The 19,037-nt window shown below is 33.1% G+C and overlaps 1 protein-coding gene across 2 annotated transcripts in view; it reads right to left on the bottom strand.

The window, feature by feature from the left end:
* The window catches only part of KLHL1 (kelch like family member 1), a 360,073-nt gene that overhangs the window by 213,291 nt on the left and 127,745 nt on the right, over window positions 1-19,037 (bottom strand). Inside the window, exons 2-3 of one of the 2 annotated variants that reach the window (XM_045867545.1) lie at window positions 17,472-17,654; window positions 5,239-5,375 (exon numbers count right to left, since the gene is read on the bottom strand). In XM_045867545.1, coding sequence (XP_045723501.1) covers window positions 5,239-5,375; window positions 17,472-17,654 — 320 coding nt within the window. The remainder of the gene's footprint in view (window positions 1-5,238; window positions 5,376-17,471; window positions 17,655-19,037) is intronic. The other variant, XM_045867546.1, reaches the window with a different exon arrangement.

The following is a 19,037-nucleotide window of genomic DNA, read 5'->3' as shown; positions in this document are numbered from 1 at the left end:
GCACGTCCCAAACCTGCAGGAAGCCATTATACAGCAATATGGTTGTCGATTTTAGCTACCCCAACTATTTTGAGGGCAAAATAGTCACAAGCCACTCCAAGGAACTCTACCATAACTGATAACTTTACAAAAGGACATTGATTCGGTAGAGAAAATGCCATTGAATGTGTGTTCTGATGTTTCATTCTAGTAATAGATTCAGTGTCTTACTATTGATCTCTGTCAGGTTACTTTATTTCATTGATGGGCTGGCTGCCTGAAGAACTTCAGAGGTCCTTAAATGCTGGAAAAAAAAATCTGTCCCCTCATATTAATTTAAAAGAGACCAATAAAGTTCTGAATTGTCTTGGATGATTTAGTCAATGCTTATTTGAAATATCAAATATGTAATTCTCAAAAAAATAGTTTTGGTGCCTCTGCTTTGCATCACATACTTAGCCATAAGAGAAATGTTCATCTATAAAATTTATAATGTAAGGGATGGAATTTCTATAGTTCTATACATATCTAACTTTCTAAGTGTTATGAAAATAGAATGATGAGAAACAGTAAACATATATTTTTTTTAATTTTCTTCTCCGATTCTATGCTTCTGAGTATGTTCTGTAGAATTACTCCAGAACAGCCTTGACTTCATGATTCAAATCACAGGCTTTATTACAGATTCTACAAATACTATCTCAGGTCTCTTTTCTAGATGAGTAAAATTACAGAATAAAGGCTCCATTACATGTAGGAAAATATTCAAAAAGCTGTTTTTAAGTATTTGACACTATACAACTGAGAATGTCATAAAGTGGAAAGTGGCACACAGATATTACTGCTTTTGAAAACAAAAGTAAAGAGCTTTTTCACTAGGCCCTGTTCTAATAATTTTATTCATTACCAAATTTGTTTAAAGGTTTATGTCATATTAACCTGTATCCATCCAGTCTTACTTTGTATTTTATCTTCTAGTCCTTATTGTGACTCTCTTCATGCAATGTGCTTAAATACTGTTAGCTGAATTATGGTCGGATTTTGAAAAACTGATACACAGTCTTATAATTATGTATCCTTTGGATTATAACTAAGAATTCAAACTAAATGTAAGGCATCAATTATAAAAGGGCACTATTTTATAACATGCACTATTGATTTTGCACATTTTGCTTTCTATGAATAGCTAAGATCATACTCAGATTTCTTGGTTAAAAACCATAAAGAAAATCCAATGAAAAGTTTTAAAAAGAAATTTTGAAACTACTTGAACAGCTAATTAAGAACTTAGAAAATTGATATGAACCTCATATTAGATATACAATTACTTCTAACATTAGTGTAAATTTTCATTTTCTTTCCATTCCTGAGCTATGACAATGTGTGAAAAAAAATTGACCTAATGGTGCCTTTTATTTTAAGTAAAGAAGCTAATTTTGATATTGTAATAATTAGACATCGTTTTTATTGTTGTATCTTAATCCTTTATGCTTCTAAAACTGTTTAATTTTGTCAACACAAAGACCTTACTGGTTTCTTTATCCTATCTTACATATTGCTAGTATTAGTCTTTTTATTGTTACATGTTTTTCCTTTAAAAATATTCATATTCCCTTTGAGCTCTTACCCCCACTGCCATCACATCCTGGGTATCCAGGTCACTCTTCCTAGTTACCAGAAAAATAAATCTATATATACTTGCCTTCATTCTTACAGAAGCTCTACCAGGCCCCTGGTCCCACTTCTTATTCTAATTTGCTTGAGTAGAAGAAAAGAGAGGTCGACAGGGAGGATGTCTCCCATGACTGACCATGTGCAAGTTTTACTACCTGAAATTATTTAAGGGATAATTCCTCGTTCTTCAAATCAAAGATTATTAAACCCTATAATCACTGAAGCTTATCTTAGTCAAAAATTTATTGCAAGCTACTTTATGCTTTCATTCTTTTCCTTAATTTCTACATTAATGACATAAATTAGCTACATATGGTTCTTTCAAACCTTACAGACTTTCGAGATCTCATGGAAATTTTATCTGTTTAAATCATTTTAAAGCGAACTTATGTATCTCTACTGAACACTTTACTTCTACAGCTAATAGTTAACTATCAATTCTTTACAGAGTTGATCCTCCTTAATTTCTCAAAAGCCCCTCATACCTCAAAATTTAAGGAAATATTACCAAATAGCTGACCCTTTATTTATCTTTCCTGCTCATTCATTTTTTCCCTCTTCTGTGATGCATTTATTTTTTTTATTTTTTTATTTTTTTTTAAAGATTTTATTTATTCATTTGACAGAGAGAGACACAGCGAGAGAGGGAACACAGCAGGGGGAGTGGGAGAGGGAGAAGCAGGCTCCCCACAGAGCAGGGAGCCCGATGCGGGACTCGATCCCAGGACCCTGGGATCATGACCTGAGCTGAAGGTAGTTGCTTAACCAACTGAGCCACCCAGGCGCCCTGTGATGCATTTATTTTTAACCTACTACCAAGAAAAGTCTCAGAGACTAGCTAACACACTACCTAAATGGACACATATACAGATATATCCTATTATTCCCTTTCTGTCATTGCTCACTTGATCTCTTCTATTGTCATATTTTGTTAAAAAAAAAAAAAAAATATATATATATCAAAAGACAAGGTATTTTATCTTATGCCCCAAATTCTCCCAATATTAGCTTGCAAATTATTTGCTCATCTAATATTTCTATAAACTAACAATTAGAAATTTATCAACCATCAGGGAGCTATGGATGTTGCACCAAAGGCCAAAGTAGCAGTAGCAACTGAAAGGCCACTTTGTATCCTGTCTACCCTCCCTAAAGCTGAGCAAATCTAGGTCATTACATTCAGCAGGGAGCTTTGAAACACCTTCCAACTTTGTGCTGCATGATGATGAGTGTCTCTTGACCTAGTTTTGAACAAGAGAAATGCAAGGTTGCCAGGCCATGGAGACTGTAATAGTTGGATTTATGCCTTTCTGTTGCTAGAAGGATCCCTAAAATATAAGCTTCATGATCCTTCCCTTTCAAGGAAACAATAATGTGGTTATGCTTGTTATCTCTTGGCTGGGAGGCCAAAGATCCAATATATTATTATTTCAGGTTGTATGCAGATTGAAATTGACTAAGATGGTTTTAATGGTCCTTCAGCTTGACTAAGATATAAACAGATTACTTCTGAACTTTAGATCTTTGGTCTCCCTTTTCTCAGAGCATTTACTTCAGAAAACTTGTACTTATAAATTCTTTCTCTACTCCTTTGAGATGTAAGTAATTTTTAAAGCCTTTTTGCCAGTTTTACAACCCAGGAATCTTGTTCTCAAGGACCCGGAAGCATTCTCTTTGAAATGTCAGGTTCAAGGATGATAGTACCCTTACCTCTCAGTTTTTGTGGGAGAATAGAAGTATAATTTGAGTGGGTACCTTGCTCTAAGTTGTAAAACTACATTATGTCACAAAGATAGGAAAAAGTTTACTTTTCCTTTAGGTAATGCCAAATGGCAAACACAGATGGTTTGTGTTCTCTCATCCTAGCACTAAAAATCTCTCCCTCCCTTTGTTTCATCAGAATTAAATAAAGACTGAATTTTGTCTCTCTCCCCTATTGCAACAGCCTTGAATACATACTTGTTTACTCACTTACCTTTGTCCAGTCCAATATTTTCTTGGACAAAATATAATTTAAAAATAACTGAGGCAGGGGCGCCTGAGTGGCTCAGTCAGTTAAGTGCCTGACTTGATTTTGGCTCAGGTCATGATCTCAAGGTTGTGAGATCCAGCTCAGTAGGGCTCCATGCTCAGTGGGGAGTCAGCTTGAGGTTCTCTCCCCCTTTCCCTCTGCCGCTCCTCCCTGCATGGGAACTCATGCTTGCCTGTGCACGCTCTCTTTCTCTTTAAAATAAATAAATAAATATTTAAAAAATGAAAAAAGGTAAAAATAACTGAGGCTGGGAAATGTGTATGTCTGTCCATCACATTGCTATTTTGAGATTCAGCACCCAGAGAATGAGCATTTTTCTTTTCAAAGAGGCTTAATTTACTGATTGAGTGTTATATTAGCAAACTCCCTTCTATGAGAAGCCAAATCCTCCTTCAGGAAGACAGATTCCCACTAGTCCCACAGCCTTTTGGTTCTAGTGGCTGATCTTCACAATGCCATCTCATGTTTCCCAGTAACCAGATATGCTGCAAAAACACAGCTCCTTAAGCTAGGGTCCTGCTGTTTTGATAATCGGGTCCTAGCCTACCTTTTTTCTTATTTCATACCATGATTGAGAGTTCAGGCAAAATGAGCCACCTGCCATTTATACTATATATATATAACTTCTATTTATATATCTATCTATATAGATAGATAGATAGATATAAATTCAATTCATACCATCTACCTTGGCCTCTATCACAAGATTTTATTATAATGTCTCCCCCTTACCACAATAATCCTAAAAACTATTAAAATGTTTTAAATGAATATGAGTCCTGATAATGCTTTGAACAGCAGGTTTTATGCCTTCTAACTCTCTTAATGTGTCACATTATATCAATATTTATTCCTTCATCTAATTCTTCTCCACTTGGACTATGAGCTTCTGGAAAGCTAAGACATCTTATTCATTAGTTTATTCTCCAGAGATACAGCTGATACTTGCACACTGAGAAACATTAACAAATGTTTGCTAAATTGGCAAACTTATTTGAATGCACTAAATATGACATAGTGCAAAGGCCATTAGAAAATGTCAACATAGTAGATCAGGAGGAAAAGCCTCAAAAAGTAGTCATTTCCATAACTAAGTATCTTCATCGTCCTTTTCAGCTAAGTTTGTCAAGTCCGCATTAAATGTTCTGTGAAGATTTTAATATTAAAATAATACATTTTAAGGAGAAAAGAGTTATTCCAACCCATAGGAAAGAAAATGAGAATCTATTTCCCTTCCTAATGCTCTCAGAATGGACATTAAAAAATTCTTATTTGATAATTAATAACCTCTTTGCTTGTCTCCCAAGCTCATTCCATTGACTATGTTTATAAGCTTATTATGACCTTTATAGAAGGGAATAGGGTATATGTATACATATATACATTTGTGATTCCATGACAAATGAAAAGGTAGTCTGATTTTTCCCCGTTAGATAATCTTTCAACTGAAAAAGTGAAAGATACAAACTAAACACTTTTTAAGCTTTAAATTTTATACTCAAATTCTAAAATTCACAAGATATCAACATGAAGTTATAATTCTTTCACTGTACCTGTATATGCAAATTGGACAAGGTCCCAGAGGGCATTGGGGTCTATGCCTTCCATCTTGATCTCCTCTTGCTTGGCTTCACAAACATCACTTGTAAACATGGCAGCAAAATAGTCGGAGACTGAGCTCAGAACAAGCCTGAAAGAATCATAGGGTCTAATTTAGGTCATGAGTTTAAAGCAGCAAATGCTAAGCGTCAATAAGAATGCAGTGTAGGGGCACCTGGGTGGCTCAGTTGGTTAAGCGTCTGATTCTTGGTTTCAGCTCAGGTCATGATCTCAGGGTTGTGAGATGGAGCCCTGTGTCAGGTTCCACACTCAGTGTGGAGTCTGCTTAAGACTCTCTCTGTTCCTCCCACTCTGCTTGCTTGCTTGCTCTCTCTCTCTAAAATAAATAAAAAATCTTAAAAAAAAAAAAAGAATGCAGTATAGAGGTACTCTATCTATCTACCTACCTATCATCTATTTATCTCTGTATCTATCTATCATCTATCTATCAATCTATTTATTGCCTTATAGATTGTACTTTTCAAAACTGAGTTAGGAAATCTTGTTCCACCTTTGGTCACAGAACATTCTTCTATCATTTTAAATACATATTTTTTTCTCTCACATTTAGTTCTTCCATCCTTTTGGATAGGAATCCAATTTTATTTCTGTCTATATACTCACTTTTTACCACACTACCTACTAAAGACTCTGATTATTCCCCACTGAATTAATGGCACATCTATATTGAGAATTTGCATCCTGAATGTATACTTATCTGTCTCTGAGATTTCTATTGTTTTCTGCTTATTTGCCTGTTCTTGTAAGAACATATTATTCTTTTTATACTGTGAGTCTAAATATGTCTTTATAATCATATGAGGCAAGTCCTCTGTCTTTATTTTTATTTAACTATTAGTGAAGTTGTATTCTTCATTAGAGTTTAAAGTAAGTTTGTTAAGTTCTTCGAATAAGTTAAATGGAATTTTTATTAAAAATGCACTGAATTTCTGATTTTATTTTTGGTGATCGTTGGTATATTTATAATATAAAGTCATCCAACACAAAAATACAAAATATATCTCCATGTTTTCAGGATATCCTGTCTGCTTTCTATTCAAATTTTAAAGTTTTCCCTAAAATCATCTTGTATATTCTTGGTTGATTTCTTCATACTTTACAGTTTTGTTGGCATTATGTGTAGTAACTTTTTAAAAAATTCTATTTTTTTGTTGGTTTTTGTTGGTTTAAAATTCTGAAACTCATAAATCCATCTTTTATCTGACATATTTACTGAATTATCTTTCTAGTTCTTTTGACTCTGCTATTTTTTTTTTCTAGGTAGATGATTATTATCACCTGCAAATAATCTCATTTTGTCTTATCCTTGTTTATTTTCTATAACTCATTTTCTTTTTCTTTTCTGAAAACTTCATCCAGGACCTCCAGTGTTCCAGTGGTGTGCTGAACAATCACTGTGCCAGGGGAGAAAATTTGTGTTTTTCTCTATCTTCAAAGAAACACATCTAAAGATTCTCCTTTTAGTAAGATACTTGTTGAATGAATTGGTATGTAACCTTTATCATGTCAGAAAGACCTCTTTATTTCTAGCTTTGCTAACCACTGTTATAATATATAGGTGTTAAAATTCATAAAAGGCCTTTATCTCAATCAAAATTATCTTTAGCATTTTCTATTTATAGTCACAAGAGAGATGAACCTATAATTTTTTTGTTGTATTTTCTTATCTGACTTTTCTTTTTTAAGATTTTATTTATTTATTTGACAGAGAGAGACAAAGCAAGAGAGGGAACACGAGCAGGCGGAGTGGGAGAGGGAGAAGCAGGCTCCCCGCGGAGCAGGGAGCCCGATGTGGGGCTTGATCCCAGGACCCTGGGATCATGACCTGAGCTTAAGGCAGACGCTTAATGACTGAGCCACCCAGGCTCCTCTTCTTATCTGACTTCTGAGTTAATATTACATAGCCTCATAAAATGAGGTGGCGGCTTCAACTCTTTTTAATTTTGTATAATGATTTATAGAAGAAAGCAATGAATTTTTCCCTTAAGATGTTCCAGAACTTACCTGAAAAAATATTTTGGTTTGACTATTATGAGAAAAGGTGACATGATCTCATTTTAATTATTTAATAAACTACAAGGCTTATTTTTGTGCTCTATTTCTTCATTATCAACTTCTGCATTTCATATATTTTTTAAATTTACCCATTTTATCTCGGTTCTAAAATTTATTGATGTATATTAATGTATATAAAATTATGTGTGGCTTTAATTCTACATATATATATATATTCTCTATCTGTTCTTTTGGGTGAATCTTTTCATTGTCTTTTTTCAAAAAATCTCATTCATTAACATTTTAGCTACATCTTTTTTGCATATAGATGAATGCATTTTTTTAAAGTGGTTCTTCTTGAGTAGGGATCAAAATATTTTTTTCTGTAAAGAGGCAGATATTACACATTTTAGTCATTGAGAGTCATATATATAGTTTGTCATATATTTCATAGTTTTCAAATCAGGAGATATTCTTTTTCAGTTACTTATTTTGTAATTTTATCTGCTTTATGTCTTATTTCTACGTAAGTGAAGGACATGATAAAAGCTAACTTCAACAAAGAGAGACATTTCTTCTTTTAACTAAAAAAAAAATCCTTCAACATACACTTTATGCATTTAAAGAGTACTTTATGGGATCCATGATTTTAGCTACCTATTAATATGAATGCCTAGGGTGGAAACTTGTTTAAAATACTTAAACTTATCAATTTGTTACACATTTAATTGAGCCATTTGTTAACTAAACATGTTATTTCTTTATACTCTCAAAATCTGACAAAATAATGAAGACACAGATATCTTCAAATATTTATTACATACCAGTTAGATATATCATGTCAAAACAGTTTTATCAAAAGAACTAAATATAACATTATATGCTATGAAAATAAGCTGTCATAAACCAGAGAGATATATATCATTCCTAGGGCACAAGAAGTATATTGATATAAAGTTAACCAGTTTAATCTTACACATAGAAAGGTTTTATTTGTAACAGGGTCACATCCATATAGAGGAAAATATATGACCTGTAGAATTCAATCTTAATTACATGAAATCTTCTCAATCAAATATAACATACAAAATATGTTATATTCTTTCATTCAGTAACAGAAGTGAAAACAAGTTTATACTGCATTTAGATTAAGTGACACATGAGATGGGAATTAGATTTTGGAGGAGGGATTTAATGCATAACAGAAAGTGATATCTTGGGCGCCTGGGAGGCTCAGTTGGTTAAGCAACTGCCTTCGGCTCAGGTCATGATCCTGGAGTCCCAGGATCGAGTCCCGCATCGGACTCCCTGCTCAGCGGGGAGTCTGCTTCTCCCTCTGATCCTCCCCCTCTCATGCTCTCTGTCTCCCATTCTCTCTCTCAGATAAATAAATTTTAAAAAAAATCTAAAAAAAAAAAAAAAGAAAGTGATATCTTTACATGCACATATATAAATTCTATTAATGCAAAGGAAGCAAGAGAAGAAAACCCATAAATGTGTGAATGCTTGCAGCCATTCTGGAAAATCTCTCACTGAGGTCATCACAAATTTATTTCCTTCCAAATCTATTAAGCTTTTCTAGCCCTACTCCAATTTATTGGTGGTGTTTGACATTGCTGACCTCCTCCTCTTCTTAAAATTCCCTTTTTAGCTAAGGTAGTATAGACTTTCTTATCTCAGCTTACCTCTGATTCATTGACTTCTCTCTCTACTCTTACTTCTTGAGCCTCTCATTACCCTAGGTTTTTTCTCAGACCTCTAAATTTTTGTCTTAACACTCCTTGTTTCAGAATCATCCTTGAGCATGGCCTTAATTATTATCATTATGGTGGTTTTAAATCTTGCTATGTATCTCAGATGCCTACAGAAACTGCTCACCAGATAGCCCAGTAGTATCTCAGGATGCTCTGAACGAAACTCAGAGTCTTCCTTGTGAGATTCTTTTTTTTCATTTTTACTTCTCTGTTACTAACTTGTGCACTACCAATATATTGAACTTTCAGAATAGATATTATGAAGTCATTATTTGTCTCCTTCTCTTTCATTGCCTATATCAAAAATGACATAAAATCCATCTTTCCTTTTGTACTGGACTGTGTGGTTACTCTGGCCGGACCCTCTTTATGAGGCACAACTATGCCCCAGTGCCAGTGATATCATCTGACTTGTCCCAGCTATCCCTTTCCTAGAATCACACTTGGCCCAATAGGAGCTGCCTCCCTGGGAGTTTATGCGTCCAGCTCTTCTTACCTCATCCCCTGACCTCCACAACCTCCCCATACAGTCACCTGTGAGTTGGCCCAATGGCAATTAATAATAAAAGCAGAGTGTAAGATGCTGTCTTTTTCCTCAAAGTATGACTAACTCTGCAGCAAGTCATGCTCCAGAGCTTCTTGGGAGTTAAAGATGAAGCAAGGCTCCAGCTGACAGCTACATCTTTGATTTGCTCCTTCCTCTGCCCTATCCTTTTCCCTTTCTTCTGAGAATGCTCTTTAAATAAACCATGCATTATTTGTTTCAGAGGTACAGATCTGTGATTCAACAGTCTTGCTCAATTCACAGTGCTCACAATAGCACATACCCTCCCCAATGTCTATCACCCAGCCACCCCATCCCTCCCACCTCCCACCACTCCAGCAACCCTCAGTTTGTTTCCTGAGATTAAAAATTCCTCATATCAGTTAAGAAGAAGAAGAAGAAGAAGAAGAAGAAGAAGAAGAAGAAGAAGAAGAAGAAGAAGAAGAAGAAGAAGAAGAAGAGCAGGAGGAGAAGAAGATAGCAGGAGGGGAAGTATGAAGGGGGGGAAATCGGAGGGAGAGGTGAACCATGAGAGATGATGGACTCTGAGAAACAAACTGAGGGTTCTAGAGGGGAGGGGGTGGGAGGATGGGTTAGCCTGGTGATGGGTATTAAAGAGGGCATGTCCTTCATGGAAAAAAAATAAAAAATAAAAAATAAATAAACCATGCATACTTGAATTCCAGTCTCCAGCTCTACTTCCAGGAATACTTACTAATGACACAGTTCTCCAAAATATTTCTCAGTTCATCTCTTTCTCTATATTTATATAATACTCATTTCATGCCTGGATTAACTCTAACAGCTTCCTAGACCATTAACTAGCTTTTGCTGTGCCCATTTTTTGTACATTTTCTAAAGTGGTCCCATTTTTCAGAGTTATCTTTGTAAATTATGATAGGCAGCCTATTGTAGCTGTTAATACATTATTTCTACAGAACTGCCAACACACTGAATGTTAACTAACATTAGGACTGTTATTTTTATTATTGACTTAATTATGCTACTCCCCTCTTCAGGAAACTACAAGAACTCCTAATTATACATGACTTCAAATCCAAATTTCTCTACTGGTTTTCAAAATCTGTCAAAATTGTTTTTGTCCTACTTTTACAGCTTAATTTCCCAGGATTTCCAATACAAATGACTCCACTTTAACTAAGCCAGTATCTCATAATTTTCACAAATTCTTTCTTTCTCTATTTTTCCATATTTTTCTATCTAAAATAGCACACTTGTTCTTTTCCATTAGGCTGACCTCAAACACAATCTCTCTGAAAAACCGCTCATTACCTTATTTGATTATCTCTTGCATTTGGAATCAAAACTATATATTTCCACTGCAGTTATAATGTACTATATGATAACTATTACAATTTCCTTAATTGTCCTACAGGTTATTCTTTCCTCCTCAAGATTATTGCAAACTTCATGTGGAAAAGTGTCATGTTTTATAATCCTTTTGCATCACCAACAGGGAATAGACCAAGGCATACATGTTTGATATACATTTGTTTTATGCAAGGAAAGATGCTTCATGTACTGCTGAATATCAGTAGTAAGTAGAGGGAAGACATTAAAGTGATACCTACATGATGGGAAAACAAGTGAAACAAAAGTTTTTCAGCTTCTCCTATCGCCCCCTTTCCCAGTTTTATTGAGATATTATTAATATATATCATTTATTTAAGGCATAAAATATGATTTGATACACATATATGTTGAAAAAATGATTACCACGATATATTTATAATTGTTGTATCCTGTTGGTGAATTGATTCCTTTATCATTATATAATGACCATCTTTGTTTCTTGCTACCATTAAGCCTTAAAGTCTATCTTGTCTGATAAAAACTATAGTTATACTTGCTCTCTTTTTGGTTCCATCTGCTTGGAATATCTTTTTCCATTCCTTCCTTTTTGAGACTATGTGTGCCCTTAAAGCTGAAGTGAGTCTCTTGTAAGCAGCATATAGTTGGGTCTTATTTTTGACTCCATTCAGTCATAGTATACCTTTTGATTGGACAGTTTAATCCAGTTATATTTAGAATAATTATTGATAAGTAAGGATTTACAATGCCATCTAATTGTTTTCTGGCTGTTTTGTAGTTCCCTTGTTCCTTTCTTCGTCTTTTGCTATCCTTGTTTGTGAATTAATAATTTCCTATAATGTTATGCTTTCCCTTTTTTCTTTTGTATATGTACTTTAGGTTTTTGTGCTGTGGTTACCAAGAAGCTTACATAAAACAGCCTATAAATATAACTATAAATATTTTAAGCTGATAACAACTTAATTTCAACCACATACAAAAACTACTTTTTTACTCCTTGCATATTTTGTTTTGATGTCACAAATTACCTCTTTGTATACTGTACATCCATTAACTAATTATGTAGCAATAATTATTTTTAAAACTTTTGTCTTCTTTTTTTTTCTAATCTCTATATTAGAGTTAAGTGATTAACACACGACACTACAGTTTTAAATTATTCTGAATTTGACTCTATACTTAGCTTTACTAGTATGGTTTATACTGAACAGGGAGCCTGATTTGAGGCTTGATCCCAGGACCCTGAGATCATCATCTGAGCCAAAGGCAGACACTTAAAAGACTGAGCTACCCAGGTGTTTCTAAGTGTTTATGAGCCCCTAAGTGTTTCTAAATACATCATTTCAAATGCCACTTTTAGCTTCAACTATTTTTATAATACTAGTGCTCAATAAAAAAACACTAAAATCATATATATCATATATATATGACTTATATATTTATGGTATATATATTCTTGAAATAACTAAATCTATTATCAAACATAGACAAAAATGAAAACAGAATATGATGTTAAATGAAATGCCCAGGGTTTTGGTCTACAGAGCAGGATTATATCTGTCTCCATCACATATCACCATTTTACTTTTCACTTAAGTCTTTTTTTTTTTTTTTTAAAGATTTTATTTATTTATTTGAGAGAGAGAATGAGAGAGAGAGAGTACATGAGAGGGGGGAGGGTCAGAGGGAGAAGCAAGCTTCCCGCAGAGCAGGGAGCCCGATGCGGGACTCGATCCCAGGACCCTGGGATCATGACCTGAGCCGAAGGCAGACGCTTAACCATCTGAGCCACCCAGGTGCCCACGCACTAATATTTCTGAGCTACTGATTTCTCATTTGTGAAATGGAGCTAATATATATGAATATCAAATCTAATACCTCAGCACTCAATAAATATTAGACATAAATTATCACCTTCCATCATAGCTTAAGATTTACTATATGGAAAGTATAATAGCAAACAAGTATATTATTTTTTTTTTAAAGGTTTTATTTATTTATCTGAGAGAGAGAATGGGAGACAGAGAGCATGAGAGGGGGAGGGTCAGTGGGAGAAGCAGACTCCCCGCCGAGCAGGGAGCCCGATGCAGGACTCGATCCAGGGACTCCAGGATCATGACCTGAGCCGAAGGTAGTCGCTTAACCAACTGAGCCACCCAGGCGCCCCTTCACTTAAGTCTTTATTTGATCATGAATTATTGCATGGCCACTCTAAAGAGTTCAAAGAATATATATATTTATACATTAAAAAAATGCTAACTCCTCTTTATCCTGCCTACTCCCATCTCCCAGGAATAGGCTTTATTGACAGTATGTTATATATCCTTCCACACTGTTTCTATGCACATAAAATTATAAATAATATTATTTCCAACTCAGAGAATGTTAGTTATTTAAGATTTTCTCATTCATTTCTGTCGAATGCACTTACTCTTAATAATGGCTAGAGAGGGAAAAGACTTTCACAGGCTAAATGATATTTCATTCTATACCTGTACATTGTAACAAAGTAGGCCCTGAAAACCCCTTAATTCTCCTAACATTGATAATTTGGCGGGACACCTGGGTGGCTCAGTTGGTTAAGCATCTGCCTTCGGCTCAGGTCATGATCCCAGGGTCCTCAGATAGAGTCCCGCATCGGGCTCCTTGCTCAATGAGGAGTCTGCTTCTTCCTCCGCCTGCCGCTTTCCCCGTTGGTGCTCTCTCTCTCTCCCTCTCTCCCTCTGACAAATAAATAAATACACTCTTTAAAAAAAAAAAAAAAAAAAAAAGCTCATTAAAAAAAAAAAAAAAAGAATATTTGGTTATCCAGGGATGCCTGGGTGGCTCAGTCGGTTAAAGTGTCTGCCTTCAGCTCAGGTCATGATCCCAGGATCCTCAGATAGAGTCCTGCATCATGCTTCTTGCTCATGGGGAGCCTGCTTCTCCCATTGCCTGTCGCTCCCCCTGTGTGCTCTCTCTCTCTGACAAATAAATAAGTAAAATCTTAAAAAAAAAAGAAAAGAAAATTTGGCTGTCCAATTATTAATATTGATCTTGTCAGTCTAATTTTTAGCATCTGGCATCCCTGATTACAGGCAGCTACCTAGCAAGAAGTTCTCTATATTTAGTAGTCAGGGATTTATATTTAGTTTCTTGGTTCACTTGTTGCTAATCAATTATTCTGGGCCATTTATGAGAAGCTTATATTTATTTTAGAATTTCTCTGAAAACTTAAAGCACAGATGAATTCAGAATTTTGATTATTTTCCATGCCAAAGCGGTATTAGTGTGTCATCTTAAGTATTATTAGCTTTTTAGAACTAATTTACTTAAAAATATGCATAGTAGTAATTAAATGTATCTATATAAACATGGCATTTCATAAATACATTGATAGTTGTTACTTATATCAGGTTAAAAACGTATATACAATATAACCAGAACAAAAACAAAGGGTTTTATGGAGAGCCCTTTAATAGTCATAATCTATTAACTTAAGTGGGGATTGATTTGAAAATTTTGAATGATGAGATAATAATAAATTAAATATACATGACTTTAAGAATGGGTATTTAGTGAGTGTGCTTATAAGATTAGCTTTCAGTGTCCTTCCTGAAAGAGCAGTAGGTCTTAGTGTAGTTGTTTCTTTTTTCATTATTTGAAATTATTATAATAGCCCCATGTTCCAGTGCTAATGATTGTAACATCATATATATTTTGCCCTGAGGCAATACTCATCTGTGCTAATCAAAATATAACAAAATAACTTCAAAATCCGTTCCTTAGTTACTATAGCTAAGATGATTATTTGTTTAAAGCAAAGAACTAATCTTGCATTAATTACTATCATTTTACTGTACAAAAGTGTAAATAAGGATGTGCAATGTATCTGCAGTTACTAAAAACAGCATTTGCCTTTTTCCGGTGCCCCATAAATGTTTTCCCACATATTGTTAATGTATGTTTAACTTAGAATCATAACTATATAAATTATTTATAAAATAGGTAGTACTAAGTCTTAACTCATGGTATAAAATAAATATAAATCCTTATTTGCATTAATTTAGCAGAGAGCCTTAGGCTAAAATTTTTCTTGTCACACTTAAGGAAAATATAGATGGTTGACAATACTTACTTGCTTTAATATCTGCTAACTATATAAAATATTTAAATGTTCAGAGTAATATGTATAAAAGTAATAATTACTCTGATGTTTTAGAATAATCTAAACCAACAAGCAATTTTATTTCTTAGTCATCTGGATTATTTTAAAATAACTTATATAATTACATTATTTAGAAAATAATATTAATGATCTAGATAAAAAGAGTAACAAAGAAAACAATGTAGAATATAATTAACATGAGAGAATTGCTCAGTATATTGGTTAAAAATGCTTCAAGTGAGAAATATTAAATGAGAAATATTAAATTACTACCAATATAAGGCTATAAAATAAGACTGTAAATTACATGAAACACCGCTTTTTTAAAATATTAACGAACATTTGATGTGCTAATATACTTTTGAGTTGATTGAGTCCCTCTATCTTCTTAAACACACACATATATAATATATATAATTATTTAATGAATTTATAAGTTAAATAAAGTAAATTTAGTTACACTCTCAAATTAAGAATACTTCTTACAATAGAATTTTTATCTAGATGTTATTTAGATGATAGTTCAGGATAATTTGCATATTTGCCACACATATTACAACATTAAATATCTAAATAATAATGACTATTTTTAATGGCTTTCTTGCCAATAATAATGCATTGTCGTAGAAATATTTGAAAATGCGTGTGAATAGTATATTATTAGAATTGTTGCCAGAGTTAGTTGATATTTTGAACCCTACCAGACCTACATTAGTTATTCAATGCTAAATGTTCCCTCCTATGCATTTCTAGTGTATCAAATTCACTTTCACATTTTAATATTGCTATCATAGTAGAAATACAGCTTAATTCTTCAGGAATGTTTTTAATAGTCAGCACTTAGATGTATATATATTATCTACATAATGAAATTTAAATTAAAAGTATAGGAAAGAGGAGTACACTGAAAATATTTTTTATATGTTGGTAACTTATGCCTCTTCTAAATTCATCAGCATTAATAGTATTAAACATCATATATCAAGGTAGTCTAAGGCTATTTGCCTATTTATTCAACTATTTAAAATAATAAAATAAGAAGTATCAAAATTAAATTAAAATTATTTTCCCAATTACAATTTCAAAATAAAAAATAGAGAAACAAGTAAAAAAACCCAACATCAAATTTAATTAATTTTCATAAGTAAGCTGATAAGAAATTAATGCACAAAATAATTGGATGTTCAGGTCATGTAACTTAGAATTATAAATCACAAATATATAGGGAATGTTTAAAAGTACATTAGCTTTCAAATATATTGGACCTTAAGGATAATATTAGTATGTTATAATTTTTAAAAAAATTAATAAATGCAAAATAAAAATGTCAACATGAAATACTTTGAATTTCCTAGTTGAAACAAATAATATATACCCAAGATAACCTAATTTCCTTTTAATTTTGGCAGAAACATATATCTCATTTCAGATCCTAGGTACATTCTCTTAAGTTAAAATGGATTTCCACTTAGTGCAATTATGAGTCACATAAAATGGACTATGTATAAACCCTAGGTAGAGGAAGTTTTATTTTTGAAGTATTTATATTTGCTTTATTTATTAAAAGAGATTACTTAAAATGACATTATAATTCTCCTCCCAAAAGAAATAAAGAGTAAAAGAAAAATAACTCAAGCTCCCTCAAAAATGTGGATTCTCAACTACTATAAATAGACTTAGCTATGATTATTTGACAAAGCTTAGTAGAATACATTTACATTATGATTTAAAATTCTGCAAATTTACCTGTATGTTTCATCTTTTTTTTTTTTTGCAGTTAAAGCATAATACTATGAAGATGACATGTGTTAATAGATGGAATATCAAGTTATTCTTGATGTTCTTATTGGAAAATCTTAACTTTCATTCACAGTAGATTTTTGATCATCTAATCTCTGAGCCTGACAACATTTGAGAGCATAACAATTACTGAATGAATAAACACATGGAAACAAACAATATTTTTATAATAAAGTATCCACATATCATATATATTATAAAATACCTGGAAATTCATAACAAAATATCAAAGTCAAAATATTTCAAATTGCGTTTGAACTCCTTTTTTTCTTCCATGAATCAAAGGCTTGAAATCTTGAGTTCTTTAACACAGGGATCAGCAAACTATGGCCCGTGGACCAAGTCTGGCCTGCTGCCTATTGCACAGCTCACAAGCTAAGAACAGATATTACATTTCTATTGGTGGGAAAAATCAAAGGATAAATATATTCCATTACATGTGAAGAGTATATGAAATTCAAATCCCAGTGCCCATTAATAAAGTTTTATTGTACCACAAAAAAAAATGGATTCTTAATTCTCTGATCATTGAATGTTTTGTATTCTACATACCAGACTGTCACTTCTATATCCAACAAAAACAAGTTACTATACCTGTGTGCAGGTATCTTTCGGTTCCCGACAATCAGAATAACATCACAGAGTTGCTGTTGTTTCAAGTAACTTTCCATTTTTCTGAAGGTTTGCTCAGCATGGTGGACAGCCTGATAGAATTCTTCAGAGCTACTGGAGTCCATATCACTTTGAGGTGTCAATGAATGGCTAGTTGCTGTCAGCCTACAAATCACACACAAAAAGATGGTGTTTATAAAGTGCTATGAATTGTCCAAAACAACACACAGAGTTTTAGAATTTTATAGGGAAAATCAATGCATGTCTCCTTATGTTAATCATTATTAATGTAAGTCAGAAAGATCTATTTTGGGTGAAATAATTTGCTCTGGGAAGCAATAAATGAATTGTTAATTATATTTTTTTCTAGTTTTAAAATGATTTCAAAGATAGGTTATCTATATTTAGTAGGACATTAAGCTAAAAAACCTGAAAAAGTAACAGAAACAGTAAATTACTAACATGCCTCTTCTAAAATTGATTGCTAATAAAATGTTAACTTAATCCATTTGAAATTGAGGTAGATCATCTAATTATACTATTCTAAATTATGATTCCTGTGAGGTTATAGTAAATGTTCCTTTACAGAAGTAGGTGATTTTCATGATGAGAAATTATGAAACATGGTTTGTAAAACAAATTGGCAATAAATTTAAAAGTAAATTGTTGAGTTTCATATTCCATGCCCAACCAATTAAAAAAAAAATTACAAAATGTAGTAGCTCAGTACTAACAAATATTTTAACCATATATATGAATGTCTATGTGATAAACTTTAAAATTTTGAAAAATTCATGATACTTAAGTTTGGCTACTAAATCTATTAATATCATAACAATGAAGTCTTTAAAATACCATACTCTATATTAAGGAGAAGACTCTCAGTATATGCATGATAGGCCCAGAAGACCCAGTCAAGTATTCTGATGCTGTGCTAATTAAGTCCTTAAAACAATTTAAAAATGAAAATGAATTAGATATTTAACAATAATAATGAAATAGCTTATTTCAAAACAGAAAGTATGGAGAATTCTGCTTCCAATTACAGGGCAATAACTTGTAGCTGACTAAACCCCTCACCAGAAAAAAATGTTACATATAATATCAAAACAACTAAATGAATTTAACAATAGCTACTAAGACAACCAGGACTTGAAAGACCAAGATCTTAGAATAAAGAAAAACTCATGGAAGTCAGCTCAAAATTCTATACTGTTTTTTCTTTCCCTTTAAAGGTATTTACTAATTATAAGCAGCACAGGGTAAGAAACTGAGAAAAAGTATCGTGGGGCTTGGAGGAAAAGATGGATATTGGAATTTTATGGGCTCCAAAGGTAGCAGAACTTGAGAAACAAATGAGGGGCCATAAAGGAGGAAAGTTTGGGAAAGGCTGTCATTGGGCACCACTTTTCCCCAGAGGTATTTGTGATCTGAAGCACTGCTAGACAGGCAGAAAATGACTTATTGGAGATTGAGAAGCTAAGTAGACTGTGAAAGATAAAAATTTGAATTCAAGGACCAGCAAGATGAGAGACTCTAGTAAATACA

This window comes from Mirounga angustirostris, unplaced genomic scaffold (assembly GCF_029215605.1).
Source record: "Mirounga angustirostris isolate CCGP_5_RB_7025 unplaced genomic scaffold, mMirAng1.0.hap1 SCAF_3, whole genome shotgun sequence".
NCBI lineage: Eukaryota > Metazoa > Chordata > Mammalia > Carnivora > Phocidae > Mirounga > Mirounga angustirostris.
Note: the sequence above shows the minus strand (reverse complement) of the source record. Positions and strands in the feature narration are given on the sequence as shown.